The sequence below is a fragment of the Schistocerca cancellata genome, chromosome 6 (assembly GCF_023864275.1).
Source record: "Schistocerca cancellata isolate TAMUIC-IGC-003103 chromosome 6, iqSchCanc2.1, whole genome shotgun sequence".
Lineage (NCBI taxonomy): Eukaryota > Metazoa > Arthropoda > Insecta > Orthoptera > Acrididae > Schistocerca > Schistocerca cancellata.
The window spans coordinates 596187118-596212923 of record NC_064631.1 but is presented as its reverse complement, the minus strand read 5'-3'; the positions used below and the strand labels follow the sequence as shown (position 1 = coordinate 596212923).

At 39.9% G+C, this 25806-nt stretch overlaps 1 protein-coding gene across 2 annotated transcripts in view; it reads left to right on the top strand.

Annotated features, from left to right (window-relative positions):
- Nucleotides 1–25806, top strand: part of LOC126088497 (MPN domain-containing protein) — a 178711-nt gene that overhangs the window by 26350 nt on the left and 126555 nt on the right. Inside the window, exons 2-3 of one of the 2 annotated variants that reach the window (XM_049906636.1) lie at nt 24671–24793; nt 24887–25033. In XM_049906636.1, the coding sequence (XP_049762593.1) occupies nt 24734–24793; nt 24887–25033 (207 nt within the window). In that variant the 5' untranslated portion in view covers nt 24671–24733. Of the gene's footprint in view, nt 1–24670; nt 24794–24886; nt 25034–25806 lie in introns of those variants that run through there. The other variant, XM_049906637.1, reaches the window with a different exon arrangement.

Below are 25806 nucleotides of genomic sequence, written 5' to 3'. Positions count from 1 at the left end.
CTTTCCGTACTGCAGTGAATGACCGTCGCAGGTAGCAAGATGGGAACCGCACCAGAAATGACCACGGAGAAGCCCTTGGATGTCAGTAAAATCATTAGATTAATGTTGGCCGAAGCACCCGAGACAGAAGCCAATAGGCAGTTTGTGAAACTAGAACAACCACAAAGAAGAGGGAAACATAGGTTGTGGAATAAGATATGTGACAAAGTGACAGAACTTACACTATCAGCTTGGGAAATGAAATGAAACTCCTGCAAAATGTAAAGAGACTGAAGAACATGCACTGAGATCAGACGTCAAAAATTATTTGAACAGGGAAACGAAAATGTGACAAGAATGATTAGAGGAAATAAGATACAAATTTCAGACATTACAACACTAGGAACTTCTGCAAAGTTTCCAAAGAAGAAATCACAGGGTGCAAGCTGGTTAGTCCACATTTCAAAGTTTCAACAGGCAAACTGATTAATAACTACAAAGGCAATTGAGAGTTACTAGCAAAATACTTCAAAAATCTTCTAAACTGTAAGGAACCAATATGACTAATTTTCAGACAGCCTCAGAAGGAAAACCCACCTTCAGAGCCACCGTCACTGGATCAAATTGGACAATACATTGCCCAGCTGAAAAACAACAGAGTGCCAGTTGAAGACAGGATATTAATTGAGATGTGGAGACTGAAAGGGAAGTGGGCAGTAGAAACCGTTTATAAGGTTATTAAAGATTGCTGGGGAAAGGGAAGAATACTGCATGACTGGGAACAAACGTTAGTCCATCCACTACATAAGAAGGGTGATGAGATAGACACCAAGAATTACTGAGGCATCTCTCTACTTCCTGTCACTTACAAAATTATATCCAAAATTCTGCTGAATAAGATAGAAGACCAAGAAGAACACACAATTTATGTGTATCAAGCAGGGTTCAGAAAAAATAGCATGGGCCCAGAGCAAATTTTTAACTTGAGAACAATCCTCAAAATCAGAACTATGCAGAATCTTAACTCAGTTGTTACATTGATAGGAAGAAGAAAAAAATGGCCACAGCACTGTAGATAGAAAGAAAGTATTTCTAATGCTGGAAGAAGCAGATCTTCACTAAACCACCGTACAGTTAGTTGAACAGACACTCCAAAAGTTAAATTCCTAGAAGTTTCCAAACCCTTCAGAATTAAAACAGCTGTTCGGGAGGGTGATGGGCTCTCACCGATACTCTTCAGTCTATTCTTAGACAAGATCATGAGAGAGTGGGCTAAAAATTACAAGAGAAAAACACCAAAGGAATCCATCTAAGACAAGATTTGAGGTGAAATGTCTCACTTTTGCTGAAGATAACTTCTAGGCCAGTACAGATGGAAAGGTTATGAGTGGAACACTTCACAAAATTGCCACTAATACCAGATTACAAATATGAGAAAATGGAATACATTGAGCATAAAAATAACAGAGAAAAATATATACATACACAGCACACAAACATCAGAAGAGTTGAGAAGTTTAAGTATTTGGGAGAATGGTTACAATCAAATGGATTAGATAACACCATAAATAAAAAAAAAGATTGAAGAAAATGATATTTGCTTATAAACTCACCCAAGACCGATATAATAAAAGATCTGTATGATACCACGCAAAAACTAAGCACTTTATGGATCTGAATGCCTAGCACTGAATAAAATAGGTGAGCAAGAAGAAATGGAAAAGAAACAAACAATATACCCAAAAAAATTGTGGGATTACAAAAAAACGAAGATAACTGCATGAAGAAGAGAAATGAAGATCTATATAGAAACATAGAAAAAATCACAGGCACAATAAGAAAGAGGAAATTAAAATTTTGTGGTCATATTTACAGAATGAATGACAATAGGCTAACAAAGAAAATTTTTAATTTCATTTCCGAATTAAAATATACCACGGGATAGCTGGAAGAGACAAGAAGGGATTTGAAAAAACTTAACATCACAGGAGACACCATACAGGACAGGGAAATTTTCAGGCTACTAAATTGTATCAAAAGAGCAGTATCTAACATTTAGCTGCTGAACGAAGACCAGGCGTAAGACAGACATAAATACAAATGTAAAAACAATAGTTTTTTATAATTAAAAAAATTCTTCATGAGAAGAAAGACAAGAAGCAGCATCAGTATTATGTGCTGGTTTAGAGGTGAGGCAAGGTGCAAGGAACAATTAGGGAAGCAGTAAATGACAGTATCAACAACTTTTAGCTGCAGCTCACTTTTTTCCTAGTTCAGACTTTGTACCTATTTCTCCTTCCCTTCACTCTTGTATACATTACTTTTTCCTTTCTTTGTAATTGTTTCTCTGTAGAAAAAAAATTATAAAAGATTTTCAACAGTACTTCCACATACTTGTGGATGCCATCTCTGCTCACCATAAATTTGAGCTGAAAGTACAGAAGTGAAAATGAAGACTTAAAGAATATGCAATGCATACTGTTGTATAAGAATCCACTAGAGCTGTTTTCTTGTATTTTATTTACTGCTATTGGTTTCGAGGAGCGGCTCATTCTCAAGTGATACATTATACAATTATAAACATTTCAAATATAATTGTATTTGAAAAATAATATTTAAGATTGTATAACATAGTACTTGAGAAGAAATGAAATGAAATTATCGTATAGCATCGTTGGCCGGGAGGCCCCATTCGTGTTCGGCCGCCAAGTGCAAGTCTTATTTCAGTTGGCGCCACATTGGGCAACTTGTTGCCGATGATGAGGATGAAATGATGATGAGAACAAAACAACACCCAGTCTACGAGTGGAGAAAATCTCCCACCCGGCTGAGAATTGAACCTGGGCCCAGTGCATGGGAGGCAAGCACGTTACCATGCAGCTAAGCAGGCGGACAGTATTTGAGAATGGGCCATTGTTTGAAACCGGTAGCAGCGAATGAAATATAAAAAAAAACTAGCTCTGTGGATCATTATCAGAACTGTATGCATTTCATACAATTTCTTGATGCTACAGAGCAGTATACATAAGAAATATTCAAAACTTAATTAATAGTTACTCGGTAGTTATTGGCCAGCAAGACAGGTAGTGTGAGTTAAAGTAGCAGAAACAGCTGATGATAATATTGAATCCCACAGGTGTAAAGCTGATGGTTTCTCAAAGTTCTAGATTCACAGCATAAAATTTAGTAGGCCTAGCTACAATTGTTGTTGATCAAATGCTTTACTTAATAATGCTTTACTTAATAATGGTAAGCTAGTTTTTGTAGTGTAGTTTAGTTGTGTTTTCCAGGTTATCTATATCTTGTGTTGATGGCTCATACTTTTTAGCATGTGACATTACAATCTGTTGAACTTATTACAATAATTGTGGTGGTTTAGAGACAGATGAAATTTTAATATTACTTTAAAGAAGATTGTGGTTGGAGTTGTAGCCTGTCTTCTTCTTTATTTCGTGTGAAAATTTCAGTTTTCAATCATCTAGGTTAGCTTTTGTTTTCCAACTACTTCAATTGTTTTTACAAAGGTTTGAGGGATGCTACATTTTGACGAGCAAGAAGAAACTGATGGAGTTGAAGAAGAAATAGAAGATGAAGAGTTGGTGGATGAGGTGCAAAGCTCAGAAATGCTGTGTTGCATGGCTTCTAAAATGTTACACACTCATTTGTGTATGCACTTTTTGATGTGATACATGGAAAATCTTTAAACTGTATTTGTTTACCATTCACTTTTAGTAAATACGTAGATTGGATACAGATCCTCTTTTGTCTTACAACATTTTTCTTAAATGTTGTAGCCACATGGTCGTATTATGTGTTTCATGTTATTTACTATGATTTTAAATCTTCATGATTGATGTTCTAGTGTCTGTCACACATGATAAGTATTTTAGGTTGTACCAATATTTTAGTTTGTACTAATAAAGGATTTTGTTTTCAACTTGCTTTGGTGTATAGTTGGGAAAAATATTGAATGTGTACTTCTCTGCATGTTATTTTCAGAATTTATCTTGGTTTGATATTTTTTGAAAAGACAAGAACAGTACATTAATTGAAAGGGCCTAGTGCAAATTTAAGAACCTTAGAAACATATATTTCGACAAACAACATTTATATGATAAATTGGCATCATTCATGAAGTTGTATTAGATTATAACCTAAGCACTATTCAGATTAGAAATTAATTGGCATTAAAGAAAATGATGTGTCTGTTTTTTATTGCTTATCACATGCTACAGACAAGTACAGGGTGGTTGTAATTAAAGTTCGAGTTTCAAGTTTCAAAATGCTTGCTTGGGGAGGGGGGGGGGGGGGGTGACGACACTGCTCAGAATTATGTCAAAATTGAATGGAAGAAGTTGGAAAATTATGGGAAATATTGAACAAAAGTTTTCACACTAGATGACGCTGTAAGCATCATAACATAAATTGGGTTGGCTACAAATGACAGATGAATTGTAATACTATGGCAATGGCACAAGTTGCACATTAAATGAACCGTGCTATGCAGTGTGCATGACTACACAAGTTTGACATTCAACATTTGTGGCACTGTTAGTTAGGTAAGCCCATTCATCATGAAAAAGTTGCTCCACATTGGTAGGGAAAAATGATTTTTAATATCCTGAGGCCAAAAAATGCATAAAAACCAACAATGACACTGGTTTTTAATAGTAATTAAACTGGTACAAGACACGTTCAGTACGCTGTTGTCCGTATTTTGCTACAAGTTGAATGTGTTGCGCAATGTTTGCCTGAAAGTCAGTTATGTTTGTCATCAGAGCACTGAGCACAGATCTTTGAGATAACCCCACAGGCAGAAGTCCGCTGATTAAGATCAGGTGATCTGGACGGGCAGGCTGTAGGGAAATGATAGCTGATAATTGTAGCGTTTCCAAAATGCCTCTGCAACATCTGCTTCACTGGCTGTGCCATGTGCTGAGTGGTGTCATCTTGCATTAAAATGATCCTACCCACACATCTCCACTGAAGAAGGGTTGGAGTGATGATTGTGCGCAAAAGACTGCTGTAGAATTTACCACTGGCGGTAGAGGTAATAGGACCCATCTTCTCAGAAAACCTGCATCACACAACTATCTTTGCAGGATGAAGCAGTACTGGTTGATTTGAGAGCGGATTTACCATTGCCCACATCATGCATTTCTGTGTATTTTCATGTTCTTGAAGATGGAAATGGGCTTCATCTGTCCACAGAATGTTCCATGGCCAATGATTGTTCACTTCAGTGTTAGTAAGAAGTTACAGAGTAATGTTTGTCATACTGGGAGGTTGGCACGAAGCAACTCCTGAATGTGGGTAATTTTGTACAGATAGCAATGTAAGAAGTTTCATAGAATTTTATGGACCCTGCTCACAGGCATGTCCAAAGTTCAGTCAGTTCCCCGTGCACTGCATATTTACACAATACCACTTGAAGCTGCTGCAGCTGCATCTTCTACTAACATTGGATCAATTATTTTCGTCCTTCAGCCACATTGCATTTCAAAAGAACGTGTCTGTTTGAATTTTGTTATCATTTTCTCCAGACCGTGTGCAGACATTGGACCATTCACACCCTTGATTGTCCAGAACCTCTACAGAGCTTCTGGTGCATGGTAAAAGAGCTTTGCCAGCAGAGTGTGATCCTACATTGAGCAGTCATGCTGAGCACCTCAGATGCAAACTGTGTAACAGCCCTGTACCCCAAGTCTTTTATTTAGCATATTCTGTTGCTTACAGTATCATCTATGGTTAAATGTTTGTTCAATTTTTTGTTTTGGTAATATTCCATCCACATTTGACATCAGTTTGACCAGTGGTGGGGTTTTTTTTAACAGCATTTCGGAACTGGAACTTTAATTATAGTCACTCTGTGTATTTGCAAATCTAATAATTTTATTTACTTAAGTTTCCGTACTTTCATTAATTTTTATCTCTCCTTAAACTTGGAAAAATGTTAAATATTAAAATTTGTTGCAGTTTTAGTGAGCTGTTAGATGAACTTTCCTCCACATTAGATTCGTACGGCGTTTCACTGATACAGTTGTTGCTTTTTACTCGAGATTTCAGCCTAAATGCACAATAATATCCGCACAGTTACAGTAACAGAAAGAAACACAGTTTCTGCGATATGTGCTAATTGGAGTATGCCGTGCTTATTTTATTGCCTCATTATATTTGCTATTTGAATAGCATTTTACTTTTGCAATGACAATATTATAAAAAGGATAGTTGCTACTCACCATATAGTGGAGATTCTGAGTCACAGATGGCACAACAAAAAGGAGGTCAAACAAAGCTCTTGGCCAAAAAGGCCATCATCAGAATTAGACATCATACACACATTCATGCAAACACAACTGACATATGCATGACCCCAATCTGTGGCTGCCAAGGCCAATCTCCTCAGAGTCTGGCCTTGGTGGCCAGAGATTGTGGTCACACGTGTGTGTGTGTGTGTGTGTGTGTGTGTGTGTGTGTGTGTGTGTGTGTGCGTGCGTGCGTGCATGTGTACCTGTGTGTGTTTGTGTTTTGTCTAATTCTGAAGAAAGCCTTTTTGGCCGAAAGCTTTGTTTCACTGTCTTTTTGTTGTGCGTATCTGTGACTCAGCATCTCCGCTATATGGTGAGTAGCAAGTATTCTTTTCATATTATTGTCAGTATTGCATCCTGGATTTTCCATTGTTTGATTTTACTTTTTATAACTTTGTTTCCTTAACCCTCGAGCGGGTGCTCTGTTTATCATAACAGGAGCAGGCATGCGACACTTCTTGTATACATGTACATGATAGTTGTCTTTATGTTAGCGAGGTGAACATGTATGAACAAAATTACAGTTTTACCTTAGTTTAAGTAAACAATGATAAACTAGAACAGTCCTTGGGTGTACTGCCGGTTCATAGTGTCCAACGGGCACAATATTTCGGCGATCAGACATGTCGCCATCGTCAGGTCCACTGACGAACTGAGCTCCTGAGGGCGCGCGGCCGATTTAAATCCCCTCCCCCTGCGAGCCGCTCTCTTTGCCATCTGCGCCCGCATGCCGGCGGTCACGAACACGTGGGCGTCGGAATCTGTCGTTGCGTCGATGTGCTTGCTACGTCCGTCCTGGTCACCAGTTCGTACTTCTTGCTGAGAGTCTTCTTTATTACATTCAGTGCCGGGTCCCAAGCCTTGCTGATATCATAGCCGCAATCTCGGTCGATAAGATCTTCCCTGGTGCGAATTTCGATAGCCTCCCTTGTAACGCTGTCCCAATATTTAGTGGTCTGAGCCAGGATCTTGGTACGCTCATAATTCATTTTGTGTTCCTCGGACAAACAGTTAAGAAGACTCTCAGCGAGAAGTACGATCTGCCGACCAGGGTGGACGTAGCAAGCACATCGATGCTACGACAGATTCCGATGCCCACGTCTTCGCGGCCGCCAGTGCGTGGGCGCGGACGGCGAAGAGAGCGGCCTGGGGGGGTGGGGAGGGGATTTAAATCAGCTGCCCGCCCTCAGGAGCTAAGTTCGTCAGCGCATCTGACAATGGCGACATGTCTGATAACCGAAATATTGTGCCCGTTGGACACTATAAACCGGCAGTATACCCATGGGCTGTTCGAGCAACAAATACGCCAGGTGAAACTGAAGAATCACAACAATGATAAACCAACCTAACACTATGTGAGCTAAATAACTGTTTAATTAAACAATACTGAAATAAACCTTTCATTGTATCACTCTGTAGCCACACACAAGTGTTGCCCATCAGTAATGACTCACTCGAAGCATTAAACAGCGCAGTTGCATCTGATCCCTCTCTACCATTTATTTTATTACTGATTATCTTGTGGTAACTGCTTCATTGTGGTATTGTGTTGCTGGCTCAGAATCTCAGCTATTTTCTTGCACCAGTCATAAATTTTTTACTCACCTAGCTTGCTATTTATTTTATATTACTGCTAGTCACTTGGACTTACGTCAACACAACTTATTACTTTGTGAACTGAAGCAATAATGAAGGAATAGGGTCTGGATCACAATTGTAATACAACGGTTGAATGAGACAAAAAAATGTTATTTGTGAGTGCACACTTCATATACAGGTGTGCCCACTTGAGTGTTAAAAATGTGTAGGTAAATGAAGCACTGTCGAAACTGGTGTGCTGTTAACTAGAGGGATAAGAAAACTAATATTCTCACCCACCTATTATTGTGTAGTGCCATCTTTGCCAACCAAATGTGTGTAATTTCTTGTAGAGATGTTATAATAAACACTCATGCACAGTTGAATTACAGAGACATGCATAGTTCTGTGTAGAACCTCTTTTTGTTGTGATGAAAGCAACAAATTGTCTTTCTATGATCTCCCTTGAGATGCCAAAAGTTTTTTGAAGCCATCCACAACTCAAGAAAATTGCTTAGAACTTTCTCATGTTGCACTGTGGAATAGAGTTCAGGTGACTGAGGGCACACAATTGCTCACATGATTGCTTTCTGTAGACATTTAACCACATGAGCCATTCCTGTTTAGCCCAAGTCACCTTTCTCTGTGATTCAGGTGGCCAATGGCAGTGTTCTTATACTCACACTAATCTGTTTCCTCTTTGACAAGCATGTGTATACTTATGAGTTCTTTCCTCCATAGAAGCAAGATGGGTCTGGTTTGTATGGCTGCTCATTTGTTGAATTGATGAGTGATTTATGGCACTGTGGCCTTTGTTTCCCTTGTTTCAATCTGTGATAGTTGATGTCCACCCTTTTCATCAACACATTGCCAAGAGCAGTTGACTGGCAAGGGATGCTTTTCATCAAATTTAATTACCCCTCACTCCCCTGTCCAATGCTAGAGCTTTGACTTGTTACAACATATGGCTCAAATACAATGAGATGTCCATTAGATGTAGATAAACACCACCATATGAAACCATAGAAAATTGGCTTGCCCCTTATAAACTGTTTCAAAAAGTGCTGGTCGTAATACAGCTCCATGGTCTCACCCAAGGAAAGTTTGATCATATAGGCTCTGTGAAGTCTTGATTTTGTATTTAGATGTGATATTAATAGCCAAACCTTATGAACTTAATCTTCTTTTGCAATCCTTTCATTATTGTTGACATGGAAGAATCTATGAATTTTCCCAAAGGCATTTCTGGATATAGAATTCGAAACATGGGCGTCGTTTGTGTACTGTCATGTGGTCTGCCAGCAAGTATGTTTATGCATGACCTAACAATATCCTGATAACAGCAAAATAGCAATATATTGTAGATGTCATCGTGACTTATTTGTATGTTATGTCCCTTTTGAACAGCATATTTTACTGTCTCCTGTCAGAATCTCAACCAAATCATCATCAAAAACTGTATGAAAAAGATCAGTTGTAGTCAAATTTGATGTGCAGAGATGTTCTGTTATATCAGGTGTAGGACCATGAGATAACTCAGATTTTTGCATGAGGTACCCAGTGTCTTTGTTTTCCTAACTCAGAGATACAGTTCAAAAAAGTCTCTTTGTCACATGGTTCTGGGTGGCTTTTATGAACTGTACCCCCTTCTCTAAACCTCTCCAGTCCTTTTCCTTCACCCCTCTTCGTTCCCCTTCTCCTGCCAGAAGAAGGAGCCACTGGTTCTGAAAGCTTGTAAATGTGAAATCCTTTTGTGTGTGTGTTCTCCTGCCGTTGCTTGGGGAGTAGATTTTTTATCTATCCCTTTACGTTATATTATCAGTAATTGATTATTTTCATTGTTATACACATAGGTATTTGTATGAGTTCGGCAATTTCAACAGTCATTAGCCATAGGGTGCTATGTTTTTTCAAGTCATTAGTCATAGGGTGCTATGTTTTTTCATTTTGTGAAGTGCACAATTTTAGATTTTTGAACATTTAAAGCAAGTTGCCAATCTTTGCACCATTTTGCAATCGTCTCCACCATTTTGCAATCGTCTCAAGATCTGACTGGATATTTATGCAACTTCTTTCAGACAGCACTTCATTATAGATGACTGCATCAGCTGCAAGAAGCCTGATATTACTTTTAATATTGTCGGCAAGGTTGTTAATATACAACATGAACAGCGAGGGTCCTAACACATTTCCCAGGGATACACCCGAAGTTGCTTCTACATCTGACAATGACTCCCCATCCAAGATAACTTTCTGTGTCCTCTCTGACAAAAAGTCCTATGTTCAGTCACAAATTTCACTTAATATCCCATATGAACTAACTTTTGACAATAAGCATATACGTGGTACTCAGTCAAATACTTTTCAGAAATCAAGAAATACTGTGTCTGCCTGATTGCCTTGAAACAAAGCTTTCACTATGTCATGTGAGAAAAGTGCAAGTTGGGTTTCACATGGTCAATTTTTCGAAATCCGTGCTGGTTAGCATTAAGGAGGTCATTCTGTTCAACATATCTCATTACATTTGAGCTCAAAATATCTTCTAAGAGTCTGCAACATATTGAAGTCAAGGATATTGGACAGTACTTTTGTGGATCGCTTCTACTACCCTTCTTGTAGACGGGTGTGACTGTGCTTTTTCCCAGAACTGGGAAATGATTTTTGTTCAAGGGGTCTACGATAGATTATAGTTAAAAGAGGGGCTAACTCAGCTGCAAATTCAATGTAGAATCTGACAGGGCTTCCATCGGGCCCTTGAACATTGTTCAGTTTTAACAATTTCAGCTGTTTCCCAACACCACTGACACTAATACTTATTTCATTCACCTTATTCATTGGTACGAGGATTAAATTGATGCAGTGCTTCTGGGTTTTCCTTTGTAAAGAACATTTGAAAATGGAGTTAAGCATTTCAGCTTTTGCTTTCCTACCCCCAGTTTCAGTTCCTGTCTCATTTGGTAGAGACTGGACACTAACTTTGGTGCCACTAACAGCTTTTACATATAAGCAGAAATTTTTTGGATTCTGTGAAGGATCATTTGACAATGTTTTGCTACTGTAGTCATTGAAGGCCACATACATTGCTCTCTTAACACCCAAATGTGTCCCATTAAGCATCTCTCTATCTGTAACCCCATGCTTTATACCTGTTATGTAAAATCTCTGGTGTTTTAGAAGTTTCTTTGCTGTAACTGTATGCCATGGAGGTTCACTCCCATTGCCAGCCGCTGTGGCCGAGCGGCTTTAGGCGCTTCAGTCCGGAACCGCACTGCTGCTACGGTCGCAGGTTTCAAATCCTGCCTCGGACATGGATGTGTGTGGTGTCCTTAGGTTAGTTAGGTTTAAGTAGTTCTAAGTCTAGGGGACTGATGACCTCAGATGTTAAGTCCCATAGTGCTTAGAGCCATTTGAACCATCACAACCATTATGTACTGTTCTACTGGGTACATATCTGTCCAGTGCGTGGTCAACTATTCTTTTACATTTGAGCCATAAATGCTCTACATGCTCCTGCCCCATGAAAGTTCCAAGTTTCTCATTGAGATATGATGCTACTGATTTTTTATCTTGTTTACTAAACATATATATCTTTCAGCTTGGTTTAATCATACTTTTTACTTTGATAATCACTGTTGCCACAACTGCGTCATGGACACTGAGATCAGTTTCAATGTGGATATCCTCAAAGAGGTCAGGTCTTATTTGTTGCTGTTAGATCCAGTGTGTTTCCATCGTGAGAGATGTTCCTAATTATCTGTTCTAGGTGGTTTTCACAGGATGTCTTATTATGCCCACCACTAACAAAACTGTAATTTTTCCAAGTAATTGTTGGATGATTAAAGTCTCCACCAATGATTACAGTATGATTGGGAAACCTATGTACAAGTAAACTGATGTTTTCTCTAAAGTTTTCGGTTATATTAGGAGATGAGTCTGGTGTGTGATAGGAAGACCCAGTTACCATTTTATTCCCACCATTGATACTGAGTCTTGCTCAATCAATCTCACATCCAGCTTCAATTTCTATTTGCTTTGAGTTTCTTGTCTATTGCAAGAAATACACCACCTGTATTTCCCTGTTGTTGTTGTTGTGGTCTTCAGTCCTGAGACTGGTTTGATGCTGCTCTCCATGCTACTCTATCCTGTGCAAGCTTCTTCATCTCCCAGTATCTACTGCAACCTACATCCTTCTGAATCTGCTTAGCGTATTCATCTCTTGGTCTCCCTCTACGATTTTTACCCTCCACACTGCCCTCCAATGCTAAATTTGTGATCCCTTGATGCCTCAAAACATGTCCTACCAACCGATCCCTTCTTCTAGTCAAGTTGTATTTCCCTATCCTTTCAATATACACTTAAATTTTCCACAAATATTTCACTGCTATCAATTTCAGGTTTCAGCCAGCTTTCTGTACCTAGTATTATGTGATCATCACTGCTTTTCATGATCACTTCAAACTCTGATACTTGGTTGTGAATGGTTTGACAGTTTACCTTTAGGATTTTAATACTCTCACCTATGTCCATTTCTTTCGATCTTACACTGATACTTCTGGGTTTTCTACAGCTGTTGTTATCTGGATTGGATGGTGAGTCACCTGATCTTACAAACCCTTGTGTCCACCCCACACACAGTCATCTACCTGAGTAGCAGTCTCTGATGTGAAGTGCACACGTAACCAGTCTAGGAGGACCCTACAGTTCTCAACCCTGTGGCACAAGTCCTGGAAGTCACAGCCTAGTTTTTCATAGAACCTCCGAAGTCTCTGGTTCAGTTGTTCCACATTCCTCAGAACCAAAGGACCATGATCAGTTCTGGAGACAATGCTGCAAATTGTGAGCTTCATTGACACTCCATGCTCAAGGCTGCTCTTCTCAACCATCTCTGCCAGTTGCTGGAATGACCCAAATATGACCTTGGAGCCCAGATGACAGGCCCCACTTATTCCAATGTGTGCCACAATCTGCAGTTGGTTGTGCCCTATTCCCTCAGTGGCTACTGGGATAACCTCTTCAACATGTTGAACGAGGCCCCCAGGCGCGCACACACTGAGCACACGTAGTGTGCTTTCCTGTCCCTTGCTGCCATTTGCCTAAGGTGTACCATCATTCGACATACATTTGAATTGCTGATGATTGTTAGATGCCTACCCTTTTGAATTTGCCTCCACTTGACACCAGACAAAAGAGGTTTCTCCAAAACAGGTGAAGTGAGCCCCACTGGCCCAGTTTCAATGAGAGAGAGCTCCTCAAACTTGTTGGTCAGTGCGATCGATACAACACCTGAGTCCTCCTTTGTCCCCATCCACGATGTGCAGGATACCTACATCTACACTGACATGCCACTCACAGTCAAGTGGATGAGTAATGACACATGCTGAATGTTCTGCAGAAGAGACAGGATCCACAGGATAGGATAGTACTTTGAGGTATCCCTGGTACCGCTATCACAGGTACATGACTCTCCGGAGTTCTTCCGACACACCGCTTCACAGCAGCTGCCAATCTTTTGACAGTTGTCAGGCGATTTCCAGCTGCTTACGAATGTCAACCAGATCCTGTGTTTTGAGAACAGCATTCAGAGCGGGGCTAACTTTTTGGCTGTGCAGTGTATTACATGCTAGTGAGAAAAAAGCACACGATGATTATCTGTTAATCTGTTGAGCTAAAAAGTTACTAATTCCCTATAAGAATTGAAGCAAATACACAAAATAAGATTTCTATTAAGACAACACGAAAACTTGTGGTAAAAATTACTAGTTTCCTAAAACATTTTGAAGTTACTACATGTCGCTCATGGATTATGCAGATTGTTGTTCTCCTTTCAAACTTGTGTTTTTCATTAGAAAATATTTGTATGCACATTCTTTCTTTTTATTGTAGCTTCCTTTCCACAGTAAAGAGCTTCGAACCCATTGTGCAGCTCATGGTGAATTTCAGGAACTGTACAGCAATGAAAGACCTGAGTTGTTCATTCCCTTTTTTTTTACATGGCATTTTGTCTACAAACTCAGTCGTTGTCTTCAGGTCTGTGAGCTGTATTACTGTGTGAACCCACTGCTTGGACTCCAACCACATTGTGAATTAGTGTTGGTGTCATTCTGCTATTTATAGCCAAGTTCGATTCCTGGAAGCCATTATGCCCTTTGAAGCTATTTGTTTTTCAGAGCGAGCACTGTTATTCTGTGAAAACATACAATCTCTAAACATTTATCTGCTTTGGTGGATGAGATGACTGATGAGATATTAATAAATAGAGTGCCAGAACCCAGGGCTGGTTTAAATCGAAGCTGTCATTCCAATTTATTAATTTTTTGACATTTATTGTGATAGGTTCTTTAATTACACATTCCTTTTGTACCACAGTACTGGTGTCGACATATTTCGTTACATGATTACATTTAAGGGAGTGCTTGGCAGCAGCTTGATTTGTATGGTTGTTTGAGTATGTTATGTCATTGATCTTCCTTATACCTCTTCGTGATTGTTTTAATAGTATGCTCGGCATATGTTATGTCAAAACTCCTTCTTCATTGTTCTAATAATATGCTCTGCATATGTTATGTCACAACTCAGCCAGACACCTTGAAGCATGCCATTAACCATTCATCCTGAGAAAATGTGAGAGAGCACGGTGAAAAACCCTATTACATTCATGAATTTGTTAATTAATGCTTGAGCCTACTTGCCTAATGAGGGTCCTATGTATTTAGCGTGTAGTCCATAAAGAATTGACTTGGAATTTGTAAAGACTTCCAAAAATCTGATACATGGGTCATTGTCAATGCAGTTTTTCATGACACCAAAAGAAATCGGTGTTAAGCTTCTTTTTTCATTCCCTGAGTATGGCACTATTGTGACTTTTGATCATTTTCTAACAGAGTTAGGGGCTAGTGTCCTTCATCCTTTTCTAACTGAATTAGTGTTTTGTTATTAATGATCTAAGTATCAACAAAACTAAACTCTTACCCACTTCGAATAACTGCTGTTAATGCTGTGCCTTGGTGACCCTGACTGAGAGATGTTGTTGATATCTATGACATTCAATGCCTGTGTTGTTCAGAAATATGATGTAGTGTTGCTTCAAACATTCATACGTGTCTAAAGGAACAGGCACTACTGCGACTAGAGCCATTATGAAATACATGACATTTATTTGTAGTTGTGAATATCAATAACCATCAGCTATGTAATGAAATGACAACATTGAAAATTTGTGCCGTACCAGGACTCAAACACTGATTTCGTGCTTATTGCGAGTGGTAACCGTGCCACTATGCTCTCTGAGCATGCTTCATAGCCAGATCCAAACTTCCATATATCCGAAGCATGTGTCTACAACCTCCATTTGAACATCCTTTTATATATTCCTGCGCAGAGGACACATTTTAATTGAAAGTCAGTTTCCCACTATCAACAGATATATATGATATTTTAGTGTCTATGTTGTTCAGAAATAGAGTGTAGCATTCCTTCAGACATGCATGTATGTCCAAAGGTACATTGTATTGTATTTCTGAACAACACAGGCACTACAGTGTCATATTTATGCACTAACACTGGGCAGGCAACTTTCAGTTAAAATGTCTACCCTGCAGAGGAATGAACGTAAAGGACACGTGGTTCACAACATATGGAATTTGGGTCTGGCTGTGAAGCGTGCTTGAAGAGCCTGGTAGTGGTAAGGCAACTGCTTCCAATAAGTGGGAAATCTAAGTTCTAGTGCCGATACAACACAAATTTTCCTTGTTTTCATTCCATTATAAAGCCATATCTATGTTCGTAACTGTGAATACATTTCATGTATTTTTAATAGCACTGTGCTGTCACAGATATCGAACACCCAGGGTCTCTGTTGACCACCAAACAACAAAATCAGTTTTTTGTATTCCAGAAAACTACTTGATTTGGTAAACTGTCCACTGCTCAATCTCTACAAGTTCTGATGACTTTGATGTGTTTAATGATCACCTCTTCTGTCATGCACTTCTTGGTAGTTTGCAGAGTACGGCTGAAGATAGCTGTAAAAATTAGCAATCATTTTGTTGTAAATGTTGATTGCAATTGTCTGCAAATGGTTATCAAACTAGGTACCCTCATATGTTTGGAATGGGACATTACTACTAATGGCCAAACATTAAATGCACTCTCGTTGGTGTAAGCCATATCTGCCCCCCCCCCCCCCCCCCCCCTCTCTCTCTCTCTCTCTCTCTCTCTCTCTCTCTCTCTCTCTCTCTCTCCTGTTTCAATTGACACACCTCTGTTATTGTAAGGGCCATTAATAACAGTTAGGTTTGTCAGTGTCATGTTCAGATTGTACAAGTTTAAGTGCACAAATTGTGTTACCAATAACGGAAAACTGCACTGAACCACACACGGATGTGAAATTCTACCCCCAACCTGTGCTCGAATTGAAATGCTTCTGTGCACTGTGGAGACAAACAATAATTGAATGTGTCATCTCACAATTTTCTTTGTCCTCTGTATTATACAGAATTACTAGCAAAAGATGATATGTTTTTGGAGTGTGAAATGATTCGTTGGCATGCTAATACTTATCTTGATGAATCGGAGGTGTCAGTGGTTGTTGATCAAATTAGCACATTGTTCTTCTCTACTGATGAAATTCTTAGGTTCTTTCTTTTTGGATTGTACTGTTGCCTTATATAAGTCTCATATTCTTACTTTTTGAAATAAATGTTCAGTACGCAATCTTATAAGTTTGCCCATTTATCAAAATTTTAAACATGACCTCTTCAACCTCTCCCTCATTTATTCATAAAAACTATGTCAGATACCATCTGTACTGACACTGGCAAGAGTGAGCCAAAACTGAGACTAAACTGACCCACAACTGAGACAACACAACTTCATTTCTAAGTGCTGTGCAGTAATCTTCACTGGCTGTCGCACCAGATAAAATGTTTTCATGGTTCAAGTACTATATCGGATTAAGCATCTGTGGTGTCAGACAGACACTGACCATAAATCCATGTTCATGTAAGTATGTAAAAAAATAATGAACAGTAGTTGTTGTGATGCAGGATACCCGCCATTGTAGCCAAGAGCGCTGAAGTGCTGCTTCCTGTACTCGGGTAGGTGCGCCGGCCCCGGATCGAATCCGCCCTGTGGACTAATGACAAGGGCCAGTGTGCCGGCCAGCCTGTAAGTGGCTTTTAGGTGGTTTTCCACATCCTGATAGGTGAATACTGGGCTGGTCCCCACATTCCACCTCAGTTACACGGCTCACAGACATCTGAACACATTTGCACTATTCCATGGATTACGCAAGATGCAGACAGTTGGAGTACACTACTTCCTTCCCGGGGGGTATGGGGTGGCAACAGGAAGAGCATCCGGCCACCCCTTACAATTAACATGCCACATCCGATTAACCAGCAGACCCCGCAAGTCGGGATTAATGCTTGGAAAGGGAGAGACAGTTGTGCTGTAGGATAATTCCTCAGTCAGATATGTAAGTGTATTCCTCCAGTCACCACCCCTCCTCACTGTTGGTTTAAATTGTATACTCTTGTGTACTCTAAGTAAAGCAATAGTGCTTTTGGGATAGATTTTTTGACCCTTTATCGGCATTCTTGTAGAAAGCTGTGGATTGTTGTTTCAGAATGTTTTGTACTATCTTTTTAACAAATCATGTGACTCCTTATGGACACGAGCAAAAACTGTGCTACTATATCTACACATTCTATGCTATCTTCTGGGTTTTGAGAACCTTTGCTATAGAAAATTAAGAATAGAGTTCTACTCATACATTTCTGACCAGATTGAAATGTGTAGTTATACCAGTTTTGGTTTAAAAATAGATCAAGTGTAATTTAAAACAATTTTTATGCATTTTATCATTGTGAAGTAGAGAAGATTTGAAATGTAGGGAGTTGATACATATTTGAGGGATAGCATTAAAAATTACTCAATTTATACGTGTTTAATAACAAACATGTCAACTGCTGACAAGCAGTTTACTGTGTTGTAGAATGTAATGAAACAAGATATAAAATTTAGGAGCAAAGGTGACCCCACACCAAATAACAGTAGTGATGAGTCATTTACAGGCAAATTCAAAAGAGAATGAAAACTTGGCTAGTTTTTGGAAGAAATGCTCTGACGAGCTGCAGTTCTCTCTCACACACACAATTCTCCTGCTTTGTGCTGGCTGGAAGCACAAAGCCAGGATTGCAGTTTGATAGGTGGCCTGGGGCAGGTTGTGTGGAGTGTGGTGGGTAGAGGGAGATAGACACAGGAAACTGGTGAAGAGAGTTGGAACAGATAACTAATGGCTGGGAGGGAGGCAGCAGGTGTGCAGGCTAGAAATGCAGGAGGGACGGGTGGCAAGTGCACGGGGGTGATGGGAAGATTAGGGGTGTGTGCTGACATGGCATGGGAAATTGTTTTTGAAGTATGTGTAGGGGATAGTGCCTGTTGTCGGAGGTCCTCGCGAGACCTTCAGCATAGTGGGCAAGGGAATTTTCATCGTTGCAGAGATGCTGTTCATGGGTGGCCAGGTTGTATGGAAGCAATTACTTTGTGTGGAAGGGGTAACAGCTTTCAGCATACAGATATTTTTGATGTTTAGTGGGCTTAATATGGACAGAGTTGTAGATGGAGTCATCAGAGAAGTGAAAGTCAGTGTCAAGAATGTGACACGTTGGATTGAGGATCAGTTGAAGTGGACGAGAGAGAAGACGTTGAGGCTGTGGAGAAATGAGGGTAGGGTATCTTGATCCTGAGGCTAGATGATGAAGATATCATGAGTGAACCTGAATCAGACAAGGGGTGTGGGGATGTAGTAGAAGGCTATGAAGGTTTCCTCTAGATGACTTATAAACAGGTTGACCTAGGAGGTTACCGTAAAGGTGCCCATGACTTTGGCATGGATCACAATAACAAGGTACAGTGGGACATCCAAGTTGTTAGGTTTGTAAATTTTGAGAAGCACGTAGAAGATGGTTGTGCAGGGTGTGGTTGACCTGAGGAGGCAGGTGGACTCAGGAGAGCGTGTTTGGTATGGACCTAAGGATTTCACAAGGGATCGGAGATTACATTGGATTTCTGAGACTGGGTCAGTGTAGCAGAGCTTGTAGTTGGAGTAGTGAGGTAGTCACAGTGGATTCAACAGTGGCAAAGCCATTGTCTGCCGGGGAGGGAGTAGTGAGGTAGTCACAGTGGATTCAACAGTGGCAAAGCCATTGTCTGCTGGGGAGGGGGGAATATGATTTAACCAGGATCTGTTTTGAGGTTGTGAATGCCTGTCCTGTCTTCTGTTGTGATGTTGAATGGTGAGGCCAAGTTGGATGTAATGAAACCATGGAAGGTGACCAGGGGTTCGTTAGGTGGGGCACAGTTGGTTGGCGATAAGAACTGGGAGAGACAAGATTCATCATTGGGATTAGGCTGGCTTTGATTGGATGGATAGGTAGCAAAGATGTGTTTTCACTGTCGGGATCATGAGAAGGGGAGTAGGTCTATGAAAAGTCCAACATGGTCAAACTTGGGTTTGGGGTTGAAGGTAAGGCATTCAGATAGGACTGAATGAGATTGAAGTTTTTGGTGGAAAGGTTAACAGCAGTGTTTTGTGTTTGTTTGGGTACTGGATTTCGTGAGTGTTGGGAGGGATTTTTGGAGGATGAGACAAATTGGAAAGGTCAGCAAGACAGTCTGGGTGCTATGAAAGTTTGCTGAAGAGACACACTTTGAGCAGGGTAGGTATTGATGGGTAGTGATGCTTCAAGGAGGGAGTCATGAATTGCAGTGAATACCTGATAGAAGGCTTCCACCGACTGCCTAGCTTGTCCACCTACAAGCTCAGCCTTAGTGATCCCATGCCAGAAGTCTAGTGTAACTTGCAATACCAACTGAAATCCTTAGGCCCATTCCAGAATCTTTTGTAGCTACTTATTGTGCTCACACAGAAAGAATTTCTGCTCTCGTTGACAAACACTGCCAACCTATTGCCTGAATCCTTCCCTTTCACACCAAAGGTGATGACCATTTTCTTCAGTGACCATCCCTATCCCATACCCACATGTGCCCCTAATTGTCACTGTTGATGCCTCCTCCCTGTACACTAACACCCCTCACACTCATAGTTTTTTCCACTATCGAACACTTTGAAACCCACTATCTCATTTCTCACACACCTTCTCAACTACCTCCTCACATACACTTCCTTCTCCTTTGAAGGGAAGGATGGCTCCATCTGTGGCTCTGTCCATGTGAAACCCTCTAACCATTAACAGTACCTGCATTTTGACAGCTGTCACCCCTTTCACATTAAAAAATTGCAACCATACAGCCTGGCTACTCGTGAACACTGTATCTGCAATGATGAGTATTCCCTTGTCCAGTATTCTGTAGGTCTTATAAAGACCTTCACAGGCAGGCACTACCTCCCAAACCTTGACTGTAACAAATCTCTCATGCCATACCCTCACAAATCCATAATCCTCTCACCACCCAATGCATCAGCTACAAAGAAGCACCCCCCTCATCATTCAGTATCACCATAGACTGGAACAATTGAACCATGTCCTTTGCCAGAGATTTGATTATCTATCATCATAAGGGAACAATTGACAGGAATGGGGGAAAGAAATACAGTAGAAGAAGAATGGGTAGCTTTGAGAGACGAAGTAGTGAAGGCAGCAGAGGATCAAGTAGGTAAAAAGACGAGGGCTAGTAGAAATCCTTGCGTAACAGAAGAAATATTGAATTTAATTGATGAAAGGAGAAAATATAAAAATGCAGGAAATGAAGCAGGCAAAAAGGAATACAAACTTCTCAAAAATGAGATCAACAGGAAGTGCAAAATTGCTAAGCAGGGATGGCTAGAGGACAAATGTAAGGATGTAGAGGCTTATCTCACTAGGGGTAAGATAGATACTGCCTACAGGAAAATTAAAGAGACCTTTGGAGATAAGAGAACCACTTGTATGAACATCAAGAGCTCAGATGGAAACCCAGTTCTAAGCAAAGAAGGGAAAGCAGAAAGCTGGAAGGAGTATATAGAGGGTCTATACAAGGGCGATGAACTTGAGGACAATATTATGGAAATGGAAGAGGATGTAGATGAAGATGAAATGGGAGATACGATTCTGCGTGAAGAGTTTGACAGAGCACTGAAAGACCTGAGTCGAAACAAGGCCCCCGGAGTAGACAACATTCCATTGGAACTACTGACGGCCTTGGGAGAGCCAGTTCTGACAAAACTCCACCATCTGGTGAGCAAGATGTATGAAACAGGCGAAATACCCTCAGACTTCAAGAAGAATATAATAATTCCAATCCCAAAGAAAGCAGGTGTTGACAGATGTGAAAATTACCGAACTATCAGTTTAATAAGTCACAGCTGCAAAATACTAACACGAATTCTTTACAGACGAATGGAAAAACTAGTAGAAGCCGACCTCGGGGAAGATCAGTTTGGATTCCGTAGAAATACTGGAACACGTGAGGCAATACTGACCTTACGACTTATCTTAGAAGAAAGATTAAGGAAAGGCAAACCTACATTTCTAGCATTTGTAGACTTAGAGAAAGCTTTTGACAATGTTGACTGGAATACTCTCTTTCAAATTCTAAAGGTGGCAGGGGTAAAATACAGGGAGCGAAAGGCTATTTACAATTTGTACAGAAACCAGATGGCAGTTATAAGAGTCGAGGGACATGAAAGGGAAGCAGTGGTTGGGAAGGGAGTAAGACAGGGTTGTAGCCTCTCCCCGATGTTATTCAATCTGTATATCGAGCAAGCAGTAAAGGAAACAAAAGAAAAATTCGGAGTAGGTATTAAAATCCATGGAGAAGAAATAAAAACCTTGAGGTTTGCCGATGACATTGTAATTCTGTCAGAGACAGCAAAGGACCTGGAAGTGCAGTTGAACGGAATGGACAGTGTCTTGAAAGGAGGATATAAGATGAACATCAACAAAAGCAAAACGAGGATAATGGAATGTAGTCGAATTAAGTCGGGTGATGCTGAGGGAATTAGATTAGGAAATGAGACACTTAAAATAGTAAAGGAGTTTTGCTATTTGGGGAGAAAAATAACTGATGATGGTCGAAGTAGAGAGGATATAAAATGTAGACTGGCAATGGCAAGGAAAGCGTTTCTGAAGAAGAGAAATTTCTTAACATCGAGTATAGATTTAAGTGTCAGGAAGTCATTTCTGAAAGTACTTGTATGGAGTGTAGCCATGTATGGAAGTGAAACATGGACGGTAAATAGTTTGGACAAGCAGAGAATAGAAGCTTTCTAAATGTGGTGCTACAGAAGAATGCTGAAGATTAGATGGGTAGATCACATAACTAATGAGGAAGTATTGAATAGGATTGGGGAGAAGAGAAGTTTGTGGCACAACTTGACCAGAAGAAGGGATCGGTTAGTAGGACATGTTCTGAGGCATCAAGGGATCACCAATTTAGTATTGGAGGGCAGCGTGGAGTGTAAAAATCGTAGGGGGAGACCAAGAGATGAATACACTAAGCAGATTCAGAAGGATGTGGGTTGCAGTAGGTACTGGGAGATGAAGAAGCTTGCACAGGATAGAGTAGCATGGAGAGCTGCATCAAACCAGTCTCAGGACTGAAGACCACAACAACAACAACAACAACATCATCATGCCCGGAAATATGGAGCATCCTATCCAAGGTTGTTTTATCTACCATTACACGTGGAAATGATGGACATATCCTACCCATATTGTTCCTACTCTTCCTGAAATGTTGTTCTGTCATCCACTCAACCTACACAACATCCTGGTCCATCCATACTCCACACCACTCCCAACCTATTACCTCAGGGGCCATACTCGTGTTCAACACCTGCCAGTCTTGTCATAGGCTTGTCCTATCCCATCCCAGGCAGTCATCTGTGAAAGTACCCATGTCATATACCAGCTGTGCTGGAGCCACTGCACAGCATGTTATAGGCATGATCACCAATCAAATATCCACCAGAATTAATGGCTGCCACCAGATTGTGGCCAAGAAGAAAGTTAACACTCAGTGGCACAACATGCTACTGAGTACAACTTGTTAGAATTCAGTGGCTGCTTCACAACCTGTGCCATCTGGATCCTTATCTCCAGCGCCAGCTTTTGTGAACTGTGTAGATGAGAGTAATTCTTGCAACACACACTTCTCATCCATAATCCTCCTGGCCTCAGCCTTTGCTAAGCTACTGTCCCCACATCCTCTATCCAACAGTTCCCCATTTCTCTGTCCTGTCACCTCCTCTGGATCCACACCTCCATCATCTTCATTGTGCTGACACATCACTGGCTCTGGTACCACTATGTCGCGTGCCTAGTCCATTCACTTGCCACACCTCCCTCCCACATTCCTAGCCTGCAAACACGCTGTCTCCCACCCAAGCACTAGCTACCCATCCCCCCCCCCCCCCCCCCCCCCCTCTTCTGCTTGCCGCTAATAATTCCCTCCATGTGCTGCACCCAACACAATGTAGGTGCAGAGGTGTGTGTGTGTGTGTGTGTGTGTGTGTGTGTGTGTGTGTGTGTGTGTTTGTGTGTGTGCGCGCGTGTGCGTGTGCTAGAGAGAGATAGAGAGAGAGAGAGAGAGAGAGAGAGACTTTTTTACTACAGTTGATCAAAGAATTTCTTCCAAAAGCCAGTGAAGTTTTCATTTTCTTTTTTGTATATCTGTTGTTGACTCAACACTTCTGCTGTTCAGTGATTGGTCTCCTTGACTCCTAAATTGTCTACATTATTCCAGAACATCCCTAACTGTATTTATGGAGCAAGATATATTTTATGTAGGTAATGTTGTTGTACTCTCTAATGACGCCTGTTTTTTCTTCGTACAGCTTTATTGTAACTTATTTTTCATACTGAATAATATATTTCTGTTTGCATGTTTGTTTGTCCATTCCAAAGCTCCATGTAGAAGGATGGGTAGAGTCATTTGTTGCAAACATCTGTCAGTTATTTTACTATTTGACAACCGTTTTTATCTTTTCCCTTTACTAGTGGGACAGTAGAAGCACTTTAATAAAACTGATAGCTAATATAATAATTGTCTAAACTCCAGCACTTCACAGAAATTGATAATTTTGTATGTTTATGAGTATGCTTATGTATTTAGTTTTTTTCTGAGTTGCTTTCATTTTCTTGTCTCTTTAGTTTATACAATTCTGTGTCTCATATGTCCAATGCATTTAGTAGAAATTTTAAACTAGTGGTTGTTAAATTACTGAAATGAGTAGTATTATCGTGTTTGTCTTGTAGTATTTGGGAGGGGGGTTGATGATTTAGATATGTGTTTAAGTGGTGTGAATATCTAATCTCTTGTTGCATAGATTTTGCACTAAGAAGTTGCTGAGCAAATTTTATAATATAAAATAAAGTCATTCATTGCATGCTGCCATAAATTGTCAATTTTCAAAAAATACTTGATTTTTTAAAAAACTAGTACTGTAACTAAGAGTGGTGAAACAATTTAGATATATGATTCTCAACATTGAGTTACTTGTATAATACAGTTCTTATTTGTTAAAAAGTCCTGTATAATTTGTTAGATATTAGAAAATAATGTAAAATACTTTGTACATGAGCATAAGCTTTTCTGTACAAGTTAACTAATGCCACAGATGTTTACAATAACATTTCATCTTTCAATCTGCATGTTGTTCACTGTGCTTATTACATACCTGGGTGAGTACAGTACATGCAATTGTATCCCTCTCATAGAAGAGGTAAAACTTTCTGATTTTTTTGGGATATTTCAGAGTTGTATTTAAAGAGCATTAACACAATGGTTCTTACTTTTGTCAGGAATCTGATGAAAGACATGGACGATTTTGTAGTAGTTCAAGTGGAAGAAATATTACACTCCAGATGTTGTTATCGTCTGGTCTGCTTCAACCTGGTGAGGGCACTATGGCCATTGAATACTTGGTGAGTTGACAATCAATGTTTCTTCTCTTTTATAGGCGTTACTCTTATTCAGTTAAATCTGTTATTAATATTACTTGTGTTCTCAAATTTTAGGGACAGCGTTTCGTAGGAGATCTCCTGCCTGATGGTAAAATTAAATCCCAAGAAACTGATATAATATTTGCTTCTCCAAGTGCTTGGGCAATCCATTGTAAACGAATTATCAATCCAGATAAAAAATCTGGTTGTGGTTGGGCATCGGTAAGTGTTGGTGTAACATAATTTTAGTCAATACTTTTTTTTAGAGTTTAATGGCAATACTGTAAACTGGCTCCCTTAATCAAATTCTTTGTTACACTCTGCGTACCGTGCTTAGTTTTTTGAAAATAGGCGAAGACAGTCAAACTAAATTTTAGAAAATAAAATAATATAAATCATCTTATTAAAACAGTAGGAAGAAATAGAGCTGATAGATGATAGATACTAAGAGAGAACGACGGCCGAGGAGATCAGTTTTGAGCCCTCAGTTTGCAGTTTTGTCAGTATAGCCTCTGCAGGATAGACGGGTCAGAGGGAGTAGTAACTGTATTCACATAGACTTTCCTGATTTTTCCTGAAACTATTTGAATATGATACAATGTCTTTCCTACAGACTGTCTTCTTACTTCTCTTCTAGAAGGCATCTTATTGGAGTTTACTTATCAATTTTGGTGATATCTCAAACCAGCTAAAAAAAGTGTCACAGTTTGTATAAAGGTCTTTTTAAATTCCCCAATTTACATCTCAGTCCAAAACTGTATTGGTCAAAGAAACTGAGCAGTGCTCTATAATGTGTTGTGTGGTACTATTTGTAAACTATATTATTCGCAGAGGAACTGCACATTCCTGAGTAATCTCAGCGGACGTATTTTCCTTTTGTACTATGCGATTCACATGATCATTTCATTTTATACCAGGTCTTGCACAGTTACTTATTATTATGCAAACCCATTTACACCCCTAACTTATCAAATGAGTGAAATCAAGATTAGCTA